The sequence below is a fragment of the Vulpes vulpes genome, chromosome 1, assembly GCF_048418805.1.
Source record: "Vulpes vulpes isolate BD-2025 chromosome 1, VulVul3, whole genome shotgun sequence".
Classification (NCBI taxonomy): Eukaryota; Metazoa; Chordata; class Mammalia; order Carnivora; family Canidae; genus Vulpes; species Vulpes vulpes.
This window is the reverse complement of record NC_132780.1, coordinates 111,597,961-111,616,105: the sequence shown is the minus strand read 5'-3', so window position 1 is coordinate 111,616,105 and position 18,145 is coordinate 111,597,961. Positions and strand designations below refer to the sequence as shown.

The window sequence follows — 18,145 nt, the reverse complement described above, 5'->3', positions numbered from 1 at the left end:
AATAAAGGGGAAAGGAGAAAAAATGAGTGGGAAATATCAGAAAGGGAGACAGAACATGAGAGACTCCTAACTCTGGGAAAGGAACAAGGGGTGGTGAAAGGGGAGGTGGGCGGGGGATGGGGGTGACTGGGCACTGAAGGGGGCACACTTGATGGGATGAGCACTGGGTGTTATTCTATATGTTGGCAAATTGAACACCAATAAAAAATAAATTAAAAAAATATGCGCTGTGTTTCCTGGGAGGGGAGAGGAGAGGTAGCCGCTCCCGGTGTGTGTTTAGCAGGGCACAGGGGGCTCGAAGGGCGACAAGCCCCGACTCGGTGGGCAGCTCCCGAGAACCAGCAGCTCCGCACCCTCCACCGGGCCGTGGAAGCGGGGCCGCAGTGTGGTCCCAGCGCAGGTTCGGGGGCTGCAGATCAGGAGCTCTCGCCTTCCCCCCGCCTTCTCCATTTTCACCCTTTGCTGCCTGTTCCCCCAGCTCCTCACAGATTTACAGACTACACAAAGGGAACATTCTAGGGCCTTTTTCCTCGAGGGCATAAACTAACTCTCGCTTTCTCTGATCTAAAGACTACATTTCCAGAAGGTAGGTTTGTTTGTGTGAGCCTTGCAAAATGGGTCTTCAGGCTTCCCAAAGCAGTGGCCCACCTGGCTTCTGGGTAGCATGTCCCACCCCCAGCTCTCCCAACGCCCAGTGCCCCCCACGCACCCCAGACATCACACCATCACACACACACACACACACACACACACACCCTCACTCTCAGGTGCCACCAACCCTCCTGGCTCCTGCATTCAACACATTAAGGCTCCGTAACCCCTTTTAGGCAGATTTCTTGGAATTTTATCAAAAGACAAGGCATCCCTTCCTCAACGCCCAGGTGCATGCCTCATCCCCATTCCTGTCTTCTTCCCCATCATGCTTTGGGGCCTCAGGCCTCAGGCCCCAGCCTCCCCAAGGTTTTCATTGCAAAAACTGCACTGATGTTGAGCCTCCTGCTCTGTGGCTGTTCTGTATCAACCACGAGTGTGATAAGCCTCCTCAAAACAGCAGAGGCCCCATGGTGCTCCTGGCGAACCAAATACTTGGCTCATTTGTTGGAGTCACTGTTACATCCACATACAGTATGGATTTTTTTTTAAAAAAATATCTACACAAATATTGATGAAAGTATAAAAATCCCAATAAGGAAATCTGTAGAAGTAAATAAATGACAATTGTGATGTAACCATCCTTGAGATGCACGCCAATATAATTTTCTACCATGTGCATGATTATCTCTTTTCATGACATGTATAAACTGTACTTCTGGTCTCTCTCTCTCTAATACGGGCATAGACACTCAAGGTCATTTAGCACCCTTTGATACATCCTATATTTTTGTGCAGTTTTAAGTAAATGGCTTGTTTTTCAGGTTTTAGATAAAAGTGATGCTGATGTTTCATTGAAACAAGAGAAAAAGGAAGTTTCTCTTATGAAAAGAGGTAAAAAAAATTTCAGTTTACCTATGTTAGCTGTAATCTTTGAGTTGTTTTCAATGTGATTTAGGTGGCATATCTGATGTGGGATACAGATTGGAAGTTAGGCAGCATTTTGGATTTTTAAAAGTTAAAATGTGTTGTTCCAAAAGTGGGAAGAGGGGTGGGTGGAGGGTGAGCCGCCAATCTCATGTGTTTCAGAGGTCACAAGAGGTGTTCACTTCCTAAGGAGAGTCCCCCCGGCACTGCCACATGGCCTGACGTTCCCAGCGGTAGACGTGTGCCACTCTCTGCATTGAACTCTGTTTAGACATTTGCAGTGTTTTGATATGAGCTCTTTAATTTTCAGACAGTATTTTGAAAATTATAAAGACAGTCCTCTATCTTTAATTATTTAGTCCTTTTCCTGCTTTTAATGATTCCCCTGAGACTAGTTCAGCTAACACCTTCACTAGTTTCTTTGTGCCCTTTGGACGTCCTTTGTCTCAGTTGAGAGACTTGACCTTTTTGAAACTTAGAGTTGCCATCTTATACTATTCAGTCCAAAACCAATTGCCCTGGATAGAGAAGCTGGAAGCAAACTGGACTTAGGAAAGTTCTGTCTGTTATACCACTGGACCTGAGCAACAAGCCCATCATTTCCATGGTCCTCTGTTATTCTGAAATAAGTTTTAAAGCCTTTCTTTCTTAGCCTCTTTAGCAAGCCTCAGCTCATTTTGGCTTCCTCATTTCCAGTCCCTGTATCGGTCCATGGCATCATTCTGTGTTCACTGTTGGTCCTAAGCTCTCTCTTCCTTCATACTTTGTTGCTCAGGTAACCTAATCAGTCATTCACACACATCTTTATATTGAACTCATTAGTAAGATCCCTAAGAAATTGCACTTTTTTTTCTTTTTCATCTTAATTAGGATAATTTGCAATTCCACAATCAGGATTTCTTTTGTAAGGCTCTCTTAATCTTAAAGCCAGTCTTTTGTAGAAGCTTCAAACTATTAACATGATTTCAGTATGTGCCTGTTGGATTCCTAAATTGTAATGGAAAAATAGTTAATACAATTTTGATCCTAAAATTAATATTTAATTTCAAATATTCATCCTGGGTTTGGAATGAACAAATTGTGAAATAATGTCAAATAACCATAATTATAGATTAGTTGGCTCTTGGGCTAAAAAAAATTCACTTTGTATGCAAGCCAGTGAGTAAAACCAGTGGTGCCTACAGTATGCTTAGGAAACCTCTTTCTGTGTTTTCTCTTTTGTATTTACTTAAAGGAGTCAGGTAGATCCTCAGACATTCCCGCACTATCTAAAGCTTCCTTTGTTGCTCTACTGCTCCATTTGGCCTTTTGACAAGGGTTTACTTGGTAGAGTAAGATATGTGGACAGTTACCACAATGAATTCTAGAGATGGATGGAAGAAAGACACATTGACTTATTAGTCTACTGACTCCACCATACTTTTAAAACCAGTTCAAGGAGTCGAAACGTTTCTGCTCTTCTATGAATTGCAAATGAATCACTCTCTTGAACATACAATTCTGAAGTCGCCTCAGTGAGGAGGTCGACTAGATGATTCCAGATCTCTTCCTGCTTTATAATTAAACTCTCTACTAGAGATATGTTTGGGGTTGGCATCTGTTAGGATGTTCTTGAACCTGAACCTAAAATGGAATAGAGTGGGATTCTAGGGGGAAGATGGGAGGTTGTCTGGGCAGAGGCTGGTGAGGAAAGGGAATCCCGACGGCCTCAAGCAGTCACCCGTGCACACCCGTCACGAGTCATAAGCATCATGAATAAGAACTTAGAAAAAATAAATTACAAAGGCTCTTGGATTATTATATACACCATCTACACTTTATTAAAAGGTTAATATAAGTTGCATTAAGAACATATTGGTGCAGGGACACTTGAGTGGCTCAGTGGTTGAGCATCTGCCTTCAGCTCAGGGTGTGATCCTGGGATTTGGGATTGAGTCCCATGTCGGGCTCCCTGTGAGGAGCCTCTTTCTCCCTCTGCCTATGTCTCTGCCTCTCTCTCTCTGTCTCATGGATAAATAAATCTTTAAGAAAAAAAAACATATTGGTTCAATATCCTTAACAAGGAGATGTTTGGAATACAAAGCGAAATTATCTATAAGTAGTTAATAAACTGCCGGCACTTCTTTCAGTTCACTTTATTGTGTGATTATCAAAATGTGATTGTCTTCATTTTATCGGTCTTTTGAAGAAAAGCAGGAGCTGTGCAGTGATAATCCAGAAATAAAGAGAAACTCTTCATTACCTAACCAGGAAAGGTGAGTGTACCGCAATTATACAAATTCCAAGTGAGTGCAATTATACTGTTGCAAAGTAATTATCAATGTTTAAATACAAGAAGAAAGAAAATAATAGCAACAAGCAAAGGCAATTAAGAACAGAACCAAAATTACAAAGGAGACAAGAAAGAATAGAATACAGCTAGGTTTCTTACCTTTTCCCCAATCCTTTTTATTTTCTTTTGTAAGGATTTGGGGATAATGAAGTGGAACAGGCTTAACTTCCTACTCACCGCGAGCAGCTAATTCAAATTACTGTAATGCAGTCAAAGAACTGAAAATGTCACGTATATATGAGGTGTGAATATACAATCAGGAACCTGGTTTTTTTGTGTGGCTCATTATCTGTTATATGTATGTATAATTATGATAATCATTGCGTTGCTGGAATTTTCTTGACCTGAGACTTTTGTCACTTTTAACATAAAATCAGCTGAATGTTTTGGATGCCCAAGAAAATAGGAGGAACATTTTCAAGGAAGCAAACCCTTACCCTCACTCAGACAAACTTGTCAAAGGTGCTTTCCAGGCATTTAGACCCTGTGTCCCTGGATCTAAATCCTGGGCTCTTTTTGCATTGGAGTGTAGAACGAAGTGCCAGATAAAAACATCTTTATTCTCTCTACCTGCTGACAGAGGAGCCCCTCTGATCCTCACATCCCCCCACTTCCCTGTTCTACCCAGAAGCCTTTTGTGGCCCTATCACTTGCAAGATAAGTTATAAACTATCCCTTAGCATGATGTCAGTCCCCTTCACTCTTGGCCCTTCCTATAGCCCCCACTCTGCTTCTCAGAGTTTCGGAATTGCTTTAAGCCCTGTTTTATCACACTTCCATCGCTTTGTCCACACTGCTTCCTTTGCCCTCTGCAAGCTGGACACCAGTCTGTAACTCTTTCCTTCAAGGTCTGGTTCAGGTGTTCTCCCCTCTGGGGCCCCCAAGTCTTGCTGGCAAGCTCAAGGGTTTCAGAGAGCCACCGTTGCAGTGATCAAATCAGTCATCCTCAGCCTCCATAATTATCTGTTAAATACCAGCTATATTCTGACATACAATGGTTTGCAACACCATCATCCAGTCCAGTGGGATTGTCTATCTGAATGTCTGTCTTCCCATAAAGACGGGGGCAGTATCTTTTCTTCTTCATAACTTCAAGTGTCTGAGAAGTCTTCCCACGGCACTCCATCCAAAATCACCTGTCCCACTCCTGACGAGGCACCTTATCAGATCTTAGCATCCTGCATGGTTTTGTTCAGAGCACTTGTTACTATGCTAAAGTATCTTATTGACTTGGCTATTTCTTTTAATATTTTACATTCTAGTGTGCTTTTTCTGTATTTTTCACTGGGAGCTAACTCACTCCACAAGAGCAGGGCTCTCTTGTTCTCATCTCTGTGTCATTAGTGTTCAGAATAGCAGCTGACTCCAAGTTGGTGTATTTGTTGTTTGAATCAATGATGCCGTTTCCCCTCCCCCCATTCCATTGCTAGGCCACTTTATGGACAATGGTTTAACCTAGAGTTATTTATTAAAGTTTGAATTAAAATTTCAAATTCACCCCCAAAGTAAAACACATTATGTGTGTGTGTGTGTGTGTGTGTATGTATTATATGTTACTCTTAGGTTTTTATGGGATTGTGTGTGTGTTTTTTTTTAATCATCTTTGAGTTATATCTACAACATGAGTGTTAGAACTGTGGTCCAATTAAAAGTCTTTGTGGAAGATTCTTATCAAATTCACTAATAATGGTAGTGATGATAAAGATGATCATAATAACAGTAATAATTAGGTGCTATTTACTGAGCACTTACTAAGCATAGGCATTGGGCTGAATTCTTTGTAAGTCTTGGCTAATCCTCAGCACATTCTCTGTGGTGGGCACTATTATTTGGCAGGAAGAGAAACAGGTTCAGGTGTAGTGCATTTTACCTCCCACCCCCCCCCCACCGCCAGGTGCCGGCATAACTTTTCAGCATCCCAAAAAATGTTAAAAGAATTTTTTAGAGGATTACTTTAATAAAATTTTAGCGTAAAGAAAGTTATAGTTAATAGGCTTCAAATATTGTACAAATAATTCTTGAAGAGACAAGCATTAGTTATAATGTTCTTAACCTTAAATAAAATTCAGCTGAAGTTAGTAGAATCAATGCCAAAAATGAGTTGACTGTAGAAACACATTCCATTTGATAGAAGCTTTCGTCCAATTTTTAAATGACCCATACAGTATAAACATATAAAACTCTCTAGAGCTTTAACACTAGCATGAAAAGATGACAAAAATCTCCTCCTTATTTGACAGACAGATCCCTACATGATCTGACCCCTACCTTCCCATGCAGCTTGGCCTCCCAAATTGCATGTCCCCCAGCCCTCTTGAACTTTTTTCTGTTCCCACAATACTGAAAGCTTGGGGTCTCATTAACACGCTACACTATTCTGAGCATTCTCACTGTGAATTATTCTCTATGCTGCAGCCAGTTTTCCTTTTAAAACATAATAATAACCTTGCTTCCATGCGAGAAACCCTCTAGTGGTAATGTCTGCTCCGCTTAGAATAAGCTCCAGTTCATGTCCTGTGGCCATGGGTGCCAGCCCTCCCCCCACCTCCTCCTACCCCCCATCCCCTCTTACCCCTAACCCCCTTATCCCCCCATCCCTTTCTTCTTCTCTACCCCAGCAGCCCTGCCTTTTCACTGTACCAGTAGTCCTGCCTCATTACTACCCAGGATCATTACACATCACCTGGAACACTCCTCTTCCTCCAGATCTTACCTAAGTGCTTTCACCTGACTTTGCCCCTTTTTGTTTTAGTTCTGTATGTACCTTCCCCCAGGCTAAAACAGAACTTTAGTTCAAAAGCCTCTTTCAACAAATGAGACAAATGGTATGTGACTACTGTTGTTGAGAATACATTACCACCAATTCTGTTTAATTGTGACTACACAAAAACCTTGAAACAAAATTTGTCAGAAATAAATAGTAATTTTTCTAGTTGAGAATTGATTTTCTATAACTACCTAAATGACAGTTTTTAGCATGACGTATATGGCCTCACTCTCATTTGTTGTATTTTAATGTTTCTGAATTTATTAGTAGTATCTTATATGATTCCGGCTTTGAAATTATAAGTCTCAGCTTGTTTTTGCACAGTGCACTGATGGAAGATTCAAGTCCAGGTTCTGGATGCAACGCCAGCTTTTCTGTGAGTCGTGGTTGTAACGTTGCTTCTGTACTGACAAAGTCTTCCCAAGGCACATCTATCAAGGAAACAGTAAGAAAACTGTCGTCTAAATTAAGGTAAAGATATTTGCTACCATACTTCTATATGCTTTGTTGAACTTTCTAAGCAGTGACGACTCCTAATCTTTTTTCCCCCATTGAGTAGTAAAGTCTTCAAGAAGATTCAATAGAATGATTTTATAACTTGTCTCCTACCTATACTGATGCAGATACACCATGGGTTAAATGTCTTTTTAAATAGAACTGTAGTCACTAACTGCCTCTTGTCATGTGGTCTGGCAGTGGGATAGACGTTAGTTCTCTCCTGGATGTTACGAAGAATTCTTACTGAATTTCTTCTTCCCTCCCTCCCTCCTCCTTTCCTTTCTCTTTTATTTTTTATTTATTTGGTTTTTGCCTGAGAAAGACCCTCCTAAGATTTGTGTGGCCTTCTGAAAAGTCTCCTTTTGTAGCTTTAGACACTAAACTTATTAAGGGAAATTGAGTTTTACTTTTTGGTTCAGTGTAGAATGTTAACATTTGTGGACATGGCAAATGAGGTATTTAGATGTCTGGATCTTAATTCCTAAAGGATGGATACAGAGATGGGATACAGTCCAGGATTCAGAATTTTTCCAAATAGGGGCTGATGATAGGAGGCTTTATAATCAAGCCAAAGAAGTTAGAAGAGAGAAGAGTGCTCTTAAATTAGTAACCTCTGGAGAGGGAAGGTGCAGGAGCAGTAACACCACTAAATTAGTGGAGCCAGTTGGTTTGATTAGGGTTCACAGACTGTGAGTGGCCTGTGTTGTAAAGTAAGAGGCTTTCAACCAAGGAGAACACACCACGTGCCCTAACTAGATCGTATTTTCCATTAGGACAGTTTCTTTGACCTCTGATCCGTGAGTGATTACAAAAACTTCCTGAAGAAGAGAGTTGGCAAAGGCTGGAATTAGAAAGTTGGCAAAGAGAAATGTAGAGGTGGAACATATATATAGGAAGCTGCAACTTCTACTCAGGCTTTGATCTTGTGTGTGATAGTAGACTGCAAACCACTGTAAGACTTGAGCTCAATTCTGCAGTTGTCCTGGGCTTTCTGGAAACCTCTGTGGCAACATTCAGGGCTGTGGGGCTCTGCATACATGGGCAGGAAGGCCCCACCTGTCCTTTAGAAACACACTCCTAGCATCTACCCTGCCCCAGCAGAAAGGGAGAGGCACTCTTGGTAATATGTAGGTGGATCTTCTTGGACTTCGCATCACGGCACATCTTCACTAATGATACTAGGGTTCCAGAGACAAGTTGTTGACCAAGAAATGGAACCAGAGGGCTATGTTTCTGAACACTGAAGTTTTGACCACTAAATCTGCACTGATGCCTGAATTGGCAGGCTTCCACTAGCCTGGGAATGGGATGGAAACAGGCCAGACCTCAGTGTTGTACAGATATTATGGGGTTGAAAAAGACCACTTGCCACCCAATGATCTGGATGGATGTCAGTCTCATATTGTCGTGGTCTATAGTGTAGTCATTCAAGAATGGGATTCTCTAGTTCTGTCAGCATTTGCCCAGAATTAATATGTCAGCTCTTCAGTTTTGAAGTTGGGTAGCCATAAATGTGAATCCTGATTTGTTCCTTACTGGTTCCAAGATTCAGGCATGTCAGTTGAGCACTACGACAAGGTAGTATGCAATAAATTATATCTATGAATGTGCCTGTATATATCAATAAATGGGTACATATTACAAAAGATGTATGGATCTGACCCCATGTCCAATGATTGGAATTTTGCTTCTTGATAAGAATAGCCATACTTTTGAGCTGTTATTATATTTTAGGCTCACCCAAGTATCTTGTTTGTGTTATCAGCTCCTTTCTCCCACAAACATATAGAGTTGATATTATTTTTTTAAAATGGATGAGGAAACAGAAGCTTATAGAAACTAACACACTCAAAGTCATAATTACACAACTACTAGGACAGGGCTGGGTTTAAGCCTAGGCTCCCTGATATATAGTCTCATGCTCTTAACCGCTGCGTATACACACAGACACAGGTGTATAGACACATGCATATACATACAGAAGTGTGTATATATATACACGTATATATACCTTAGTGTGTATGTGTGTATGTATATATGTTCTCACACAACTTATAACACACACACACCCTTTGGGGCTGTCCACACTGAGATCTGTAGAGACCCATCTGTTTGCGTTGCAGCAGAGTTGGGGTATGCTTCTTGGTATCATCATTTTCCTTATTTTTCCCTTGGCTCATTTTTGCTCTGCATTTAAGTGTATCGTTATTATTAATTTTAATGTTACATGTGATCAAAAAGGAGATAATGTGATTGAGAGTGCTAGGGCTTTAAAGTATGTTCACTTCTATAATTAGGCATCACTAGGAAATTAAAGTTTCCTGGATACCATCTCCCTAATGAACATGTGGAATCTTTGCTGCTTGAAATCACTGTACAATTAGCAGCTGAGCACTCTGAAAGCCAAACATATTAATAAATCAGCTCTTTTCAGGACCAGCTTGAATTTTTTTTTGTGGTGATTGTTTTACAAAAATATTAAGTGGGAGGGATCCCTGGGTGGCGCAGTGGTTTAGCGCCTGCCTTTGGCCCAGGGCGCGATCCTGGAGACCCGGGATCGAATCCCACGTCGGGCTCCCGGTGCATGGAGCCTGCTTCTCCCTCTGCCTGTGTCTCTGCCTCTCTCTCTCTCTCTGTGTGACTATCATAAATAAATACAAAAAAAAAATATTAAGTGGGAAAAGAATTGTACAGAACACAAAGTTTAACTGGAATAAAATGGGCTCCTCATTCATCAATCTTCTCTTTTGCCTTGAGCAGCATGTAGTATGTTTTCTCACATTTCACGGATGAAAACAGATTTCTTGTCTTCTTTGTTATGTTTACCCCCTGCACTGCGCTATTCTGTGTCTGGTCCACGTGTCATTCATTGTGCTAACTAGACCTCACATTCTCAAGGTGTGAAGATCACAGCTGGCTGTGCAGAATGTGGAAGGTACCATGTGTTGTTCACTGATGCTTGCTCACTAGGTTTGCCTTGCTTGTCACATGATGAAGAGAATCGTTAGAGCCCTTTCCCTCCACTTGGTTCACTTTGGACGTGCCATAATCCTTATCCCTTTCCACACAGCCAAAGTGGAGTCCAAACACTTCTGTTTCTTTCATGTTAATGAAATAAATTAATAAAAATAATCATTTTCATTGTTCATTTTCATTACCTGATTACACTCAGTTTAGTGTTTTCTGACTTATATTACTTTTTGTTTTGTGTATTAGTTTATTTAACCCCCAAATATAGTTAAAATATTTGAAAACAGATTGGATTTTCCATATTTGTCTAGCATATAGTACTTGGTATTCAAAGAATAATTTTCTTTTCTTTTTAGTAGCCTCCATGCCCAGCATGGAGCCCAGTGCAGGGCTTGAACTCATGACCCTGAGATCAAGACCTAAGCTGAGATCAAGAGTCGGACACTTAACTGACTGAGCTACCCAGGGGCCCCTCAAAGAATACTTTTAATAAAGCTGAGATGGATTAATGTAAAATGCAGTGAATGGTATTGCTGGATATTAAAATATTTTCAGATTATGGGGTGTGTTAAGTCAGAGGTAGCAGAACTAAACTAGGATCCAGACTGTTAACTTGTATTAGATGATCCTAATATTGGAATAGTATTCAATCTCAGGTTACTCTCAATAGTAATCATAATAATAATAATAATACATATTTATCATGTACTTGCTGTGTACTAGGCACTGTCTTAAGGGCTTTCCATGTGTTAACTCACTTTTAAACTTTTCAACAGCCCTATAAATAGACCTTTATTATCCCCATTTTACAGATGAGAAAAGTGAGGTTTATAGAGATTGAGTAATTTGCCCAGCATTATATAATTCTTGGGTGATAGAGCTGGAATTTGCATCCTGGCAGTCTCATAGTCCTTGCTTTTAACTGCTAGCCCTATAACCCCTTGTTTCGGTTTATTGTGTTTATATAAACTTGATAATAAGGCAGACTTCATTTATTTCAACTCTGCAAAAGCCCAAACATGCTTTGTGTTAGCTTCAGTTTTAAAAGTATCAAAAATAAGTTTTAAAAAGGAAGTCCCCGGGGGATCCCTGGGTGCCTCAGCGGTTTAGTGCCACCTTTGGCCCAGGGCGTGATCCTGGAGTCCTGGGATGGAGTCCCATGTGGGGCTCCCTGCATGGAGCCTGCTTCTCCCTCTGCCTGTATCTCTGCCCCCCCGCCACTCTCTCTCTCTCATAAAATCTTTAAAAAATAAATAAAAATAAAAAATAAAAATAAAAAGGAAGTCCCTTGGTACAGGTTGCTGCCAGTTACTGAAGCAAGAGAAAAGCCCACAAAAGTAAATACACTAGCAGTTGAGGTCTGTCAAAAAGTGTGATCTGATATCCTGGTTTGGGGAAATGAAGCTTTGCCATTTCTATTCATCCTCATCTTTCTCTTTCATTGGGTTGGAGAAGAGAGTTTCAGTCTACCTCAAGTAAGAGGCTTGTTCTTTTTCTTAGCCAAGACCAAGCTTATTTTATTTTAAAGATTTTTTTTTTTATTTGAGAGAGAGTGAGAGGGAGAGAGCATGAGCAGAGAGGGGAGGCAGAGGGAGAAGCAGACTCCCCTCCGAGCAGGGAGCCGAATGCAGGGCTCGATCCCAGGACCCTGAGACCATGACTTGAGCTGAGGGCAGATCCTTCACCTACTGAGCCACCCAGGACTATGCTTATTAACTTGGTTACTTTTTAAAAAGAGCAGCTGGATGACTAGGTATTTCTGTGTTTCCCTGCTCATGTCTAGAGACAATGAAGCTGTATTAATGCAAGTAAGAGATTTTTTTAATTTTTTTTATTTTTTTTTATTTTATGATAGTCACACACAGAGAGAGAGAGAGAGAGAGGCAGAGACACAGGCAGAGGGAGAAGCAGGCTCCATGCACCGGGAGCCCGACGTGGGATTCGATCCCGGGTCTCCAGGATCGTGCCCTGGGCCAAAGGCAGGCGCTAAACTGCTGCGCCACCCAGGGATCCCGTAAGAGATTTTTCATAAGCAAAAACCACTCCGTTGAGAAGGGAATAGGACCGTGGAGTGCAAAGGAAATGACCCTTAGCTGCAGCGTTTCCAAGCTTGGCCACCACGGATGCAAGCAGTGCTACGCAGGGTTGTAGCTCACCCAGCTGACCTCTGTAAAAACTTCCAGATCAAATTTGCAGATTTGGATGTGGATTTTATAGGAATTCAGCCGGGATGGGCCTCATAGCCAAAGAAGGACCTCCTAGGGTCCTGGATGCAAGTAATAGCTCTGGAAGATCTTTAGGATATTTCCTTCTTAAATGCTTGAGAAGAAAGTATTAAGCAAAGACATTTTCCTTGATTTTCTTGTCAAGCCTGAGGGTAGAACTGTGAGTAGATGCTCCGTGGGAAGGAGGGCTGTTCCTACGGGCCAAGAGGCCTGTTGAAAAGGCAGCACTTGATTCATGAGTCCCCCCAGGCGCACAGTATCCACCTGGTTTGGTGGATACTGGTGAACGGATGCCACTTCATCCCTGCAGCTTTGTGCTGAGCGCCTCCTGGCCCACCTCCTGGAAGCCCCCCTTTCACGGATTAGAGGATCACTGTGTCCTAAGGGAACCTAAAGTTTGTGAGTGAAGAGAGGTTTGATCCACTCTCAGGAACAAAAGAAGGTATCAGCAAGGAATACCCCTGAAGAAAGGGACTCAAGGCAATAAATGAAGGAATTTTCTAAGAGTTCTTAACTACACTCGCACCCTGCTTCTGCGATGTTTGGGGTCTTAACCGTTTTCTGACAGCACCTAACAGTTTTTCTGAGTTCACCTTTCAGGAAAACTCTGTGTGTTTATGCTTGGAGACCACAGGAGCTGTATAATTTTTCCTCTGACTTGGTGTCTTATGGGACAGAATCCCCGAGGGAAAAGCTAATTAGCAGGAGCTCTGGGGAGGAGAGAGTGAAAGGCAGAAACCAGAGGCCCTGGAGGGGGAGACAGGAGAGTGCAGGGGACCTGCTAGGGCCCATGGGGGCTGGGTCCTTAGTAATCAGGAAACCAGAGAGGCTCAAAGTAAGAATGTTTCCTCAATCAAAGTTGTTCCATAAAGATTACGTGAAGCTACGTCTATGAAGCATATAGTAGCCCTCAGCACATTTCTAGCACTTTCTAAAGAGTGGTGGAATGTGACTGGGGGGCTCTGTGTTGCCAGAAAGTACTTGTCCCTGGGGCATCTGGGTGGCTCAGTCGGTTAAGTGTCTGCCTTCAGCTCAGGTCATGATCTCGGGGTCTTGGGCTCTCTGCTCGCTGGGGTTGGGGAAGCCCCTTCTCTCTCTCCTGATCCCTCTGCTTGTGTTCTCTTTCTCAAGGAAATAAATAAAATCTTTGAAAAATAAATTTGTCCCCAACATGTAGTGCAGTGGCCTGTCATACTTGCTTCCCATGCCCCCACCTTCCTACCCCACAGTTGTCTAACAACTCCTCCTCCTCTGGGGCTCCCCGTGACAGTGAGGGCTCCTCATCCCATTCTCATCCCAGCACTTACCACCCTGTCCTGGAAAAGCTTGCTTCCCTGCCTGCATTCCCCACTACTGAATGCCCAGTACTGAGAATGTATGGGTTCCTAGCATAGGGGCACGATGCCAGGCTCTGGCAGGGGTCACTGGGTAAAAGCTATGTCGTAGTGGGGTTCAGCGATTATCTGGGGGATTATTGAGCCTGAGTGTTTTGAGAAAATACAACATGGCAAAAGCTGTAAAACTTTTACATAAAGTTGTATTTTAAAATGGTACCTATCTTTAGAAATAATAGTAGGTGTGCGTGAGAAATTACTTAGACTCTAGATGATGTTTGGCGTCAGTTCTGATGTAGAGATTGCATAGGTTGAGGACAATTCAGAACTCACCGAGAATTTTTTCGTAGCCCCCTCCCCTCCCCTGCACCCTCTCCCAGTCCCAACCAAATGCTACCACCACCTTATACCTGCTTCTCTGGAAGCACCTCCCCAGAAGATTGCTGATTTGCTCTAGATCTAAACCCAAAAGAATTTAGGCCCACCATGAAGGATGGTTGCTCAGGAGAGGCTCGAACTGTGTGCTGGAGGACGGGAGACTGAATGTGGAGTGGGGCTGCTTTGTGTAAAAGACCTCCCCCTTTCGGCCCCACCAAACCAGTCCTGGCAGTGACCACAGGCCCTCTTTGCTCAGGACTCCAGTTGTAGCTCTGCTTTCTATGCCGTCCGATTTCTGCTCATCTCAAATACCTGCTAGCCGCCCACCTTCTTACTAGCCAGGCGAATAATTCTGGAACGTGTGTGTGTGTGTGTGTGTGTGTGTGTGTGAGATGTTTAATGTGCAGTGCTGAGGATTTTTAATGTTTTGGATTAAATTTTCCTTAAAATTATAAATGATTATTAAAACAAATAATCTTAAAACACTAGAAATATAAATTATGTAAGAAACAGCTTTTTAAAATTTTTGAGTGCCGTGTTATTTTGCGGTTGAAAAATCTTGTGAATCCCTTGGATAATATACATGAGGTTCTTAGAACCCTTCAACATAAAAACACTCTGTACACTTTTAAGATATTGTAGCTATAAATTTCTAGATTTCATATTCTCCCAGGAATGAAATATGTATCGCCCAGGTGACTAATCCCAGAAAAGCTGTCACACTACAAGGGCGGGGCGCTGCTGCCTCTCGGCAGAATGAAGCACCTGTCAGACAGTGGCCAATCATTGTTGGGAAAGAGAGAGTCCGTGTATGATTTCTAAGAGCAGCCACAGAATGCAAGATGAAAGGAATTACTCTGGAGAATTAAGTTCTCTGGTTTTCTTAAGGGAGAAAAGTAAGTAGACAATGTCTTTCCTTCAGGAATTTTGCAAAGCTAAGTTTTCTGCAGGAACACTCAAGGAGGTGAAGGGCTTTCCTGGGCTGCTTGATTATGGGTGGGGATTGTGAGCCCATGGCTGTCTCCTGCCTCCTTCCCTCCCTCCTTCTTTCCCTCCTTCCCTCCTTCCTTCCTTCCTTTCCTTCCTTCCTCCCCTTCCTTCCTTTCCTTCCTTCCTTCCCTTCCTTCCCTTCCTTCCTCCCTTCCCTTCCCTTCCCTTCCCTTCCCTTCCCTTCCCTTCCCTTCTCTTCCCCTCCTTCCTCTTTCCCTCCCTCCCTCCCTCCCTCCCTCCCTTCCTTCCTTCCCTTCCTCTTTCCCTCCCTCCCTCCCTCCCTTCCTTTCCTTTCCCCTTCCTCCCTCCCTTCCTTCCTTCCTTCCTTTCCTCCCTCCCCTCCCCTCCCCTCCCCTCCCCTCCCCTCCCCTTCCCTTCCCTTCCCTTCCCTTCCCTTCCCTTCCCTTCCCTCCCTCCCTCCCTCCCTCCCTCCCTTCCTTCCTTCCCTTCCTCTTTCCCTCCCTCCCTCCCTCCCTCCCTCCCTTCCTTTCCTTTCCCCTTCCTTCCTTCCTTCCTTTCTTCCTTCCTTTCCTCCCCTCCCCTCCCCTCCCCTCCCCTCCCCTCCCCTCCCCTCCCTTCTCCTTCCCTTCCCTTCCCTCCCTTCCTTCCTTCCTTCCTTCCTTCCTTCCTTCCTTCCTTCCCTCCCATTCCCTCCCCTCCCCTCCCCTCCCCTCCCCTCCCCTCCCTCCCCTCCCCTCCCCTTCCCTTCCTTCCTTCCTTCCTTCCTTCCTTCCTTCCTTCCTTCCTCTTTCTTCCATTCTTTTTAAAATAAACTTTAAATTTTAAGGTAAGTGTAGGTTCACAAGCAGTTGTAAGAAATCCTAGAGATCCCCTGTACCCTTTATCTCCTTCCTCCCAGTGCTAACGCTATCACAGGATGTTGGCGTTGAGGCAGTCAACGTCCAGAACAGTTGCATCACCATGAGGATTCCTGGGGTTGCCTTTTCATAGCCACACCCACCTCCCTTTCCCCAATCTATGCTTTTTGGGGAAGACTCTGAGGACAGTGGTAAAAACAATTTGGTGGGCATGTTCACGTTTGCCAAGACGTTTAACACCCAGGAGATAGCGGTTCTGGCAGGCGACTGCTGCGTCCCTGTGCCTGGCGTATCACCATCTCTGCTGTGCTCATCTTCCTAGGGAGTTTATTCTGAATTTTTTTCCTGAGTATCAGCTACCATCAGGATTTGGCTACACATCTGTGGAGGATCTTGCAGCTAGTTTTGAGGTAAGCCGGCTTTATTGGAACTTTGAGAGAATGACAGATAAGCCTGAACTTAATCTTCATTGCAGACAAATTATGAAGCATTAACAGGAAAAGGACCAGGAATGGCTTAAGTGAATGAAGATGGAGATTTTTGTACCACATTGATGACTCAGAATGAAAAGTACATTTATAGCCAGTGTGGCCAAGGTTCAGATAAGCTCTACAGACTGAGAACAGCAAGTCGTAAAGATGAAAAGAAACAGGACATGGTCCCTGACCTCCCTCCACGACACCAAAAATAGAGTTTCTGTTGCTTGGGTTCATTTCCTCAGCCACCCTTCATGAGGGGCTGAGGTGAGGATTGGGTGGGTCAGCCATGCAGGTGCCCAGGGCACTAGTCTTAGTAGAGTGACTAACACATCACAGGGAAAGATGAAGAGAATTGTATTGACCAAATCTCCTTTCAGGGTCAGTGCCATGTATGCTTAGAAGGAAAACTTTGTTCGGTACCTGGGCTCACAGTGGGTTGTCCCCAGACTGCTAAGTCACTGAAGGCTGTGGTGAAGCTGAGTGAGGTAGGCAGGCCTGAGACTGCCAGGAGCTGCTGACTGGAGCCGAGAAGAATCTTGGGGTACAGAGGATGGGAGGATGCCTTTGAGTAAGGAAAGGGTTAAGGTATAGGCAGGGGAAGGTAGGGGGCCCCTGACTGGGCTCCCAGACTCTTCCTGGCAGGCAAAAGAGCTAACCCAGAGTGAACATGAGAAAGAGAATAGACCAGACCACCCAGCCCCAGATGTTAGGGAGTATTTTTCTTTGGCGGCTACAATGTAATAACAGAAAATGACCAAACCTCAAAGAAATAAGTTATTAAGGGTGTTATCAATAGTCCTTGCTCAAATCAGAACGGCTCAAGGATCTCAAGGTCACAAGTTCCCTGGGCAAGTTCTCCATAAAGGACCGTGCCTAAAAGCCCTCAGTGGCAACCCATTTGGGACCCCTCTTACTCTAGAGAGCTTTCTTTTTCCTTTCTTTTCTTACCTTCACTTAATAAACTTTCACTTCACTTCACCCTTTTGTGTCCCCGAGATTCATTATTTGACTCCACAGGACAAGAAATCTGCAATCTTGTAACACCTTCTTTGACTTCGTGCTCAGCATTGCTTGTGGAAAGGACAGATACGTATGGAAAGGCTAATAATAAAAAGAGCAGCAAATAATTAACTTGATGGAGATGCCATATGCCTTCATCTGATCCTGGGGGGAATCCCTTAATTTTCTAATCTACAATATTATTTCTGCTTCCTCACCTCTACCCTCACTTCACCTTCCCCCCTCCTCCTCTCTCTCACCACCCCCCACCCCAATGCCAGGCTTCCAACTCTGTGACTTCACTGGGACTGTCTGGTGAGGCCCAGTGACCACTATGCTGACAAATGCAGTAGTCACTTCTCATCTTACCTGACCTCTTAGAGATCAACCCAGTTGACCACGTTTTCTTTCTTGAACCACTTTCTTTGTGTAGCCTCCATGACAACATATTTCCCATTTTTTTGCTTTCCTTCCTTCCATCTTTTCTGCTCACAACTCATTTCCTTCTCTGGTTTCCAAATGTTGGCATGTCTGAGGGTCCATTCCTGGGCTATTTTCTTCTCTCTATTAAGGGCTGTTTCTAGGTGACCTCAACAAGTCTGTGGCTTTAGATACTATCCCATATGCCAGTGCCTCCCCAGTCAACTTCTGTGGTGTTCTCATTTCATTGAAGAAATCCAGACTCCAGCTACTTCTTGACATCCTCTTGAAAATTGTCATTTTCTTTTCCTTCACTTTTTTTTCTCCTGCAGTTGTTTAACCATGTTGTTTATTAATTATGTAAACTGCCTTAATCTTTTTTTTGGAATAAGGTGAGGTATATGTTAGGTAATTAAT

General features: G+C 43.3%; 1 protein-coding gene across 1 annotated transcript in view; it reads left to right on the top strand.

Moving 5' to 3' along the window:
* The window catches only part of MORC1 (MORC family CW-type zinc finger 1), a 169,614-nt gene that overhangs the window by 140,984 nt on the left and 10,485 nt on the right, over positions 1-18,145 (top strand). The window contains exons 19-22 of the mRNA XM_072722555.1: positions 1,416-1,485; positions 3,707-3,773; positions 6,942-7,088; positions 16,153-16,240. Of these exons, the coding sequence (XP_072578656.1) occupies positions 1,416-1,485; positions 3,707-3,773; positions 6,942-7,088; positions 16,153-16,240 (372 nt within the window). The remainder of the gene's footprint in view (positions 1-1,415; positions 1,486-3,706; positions 3,774-6,941; positions 7,089-16,152; positions 16,241-18,145) is intronic.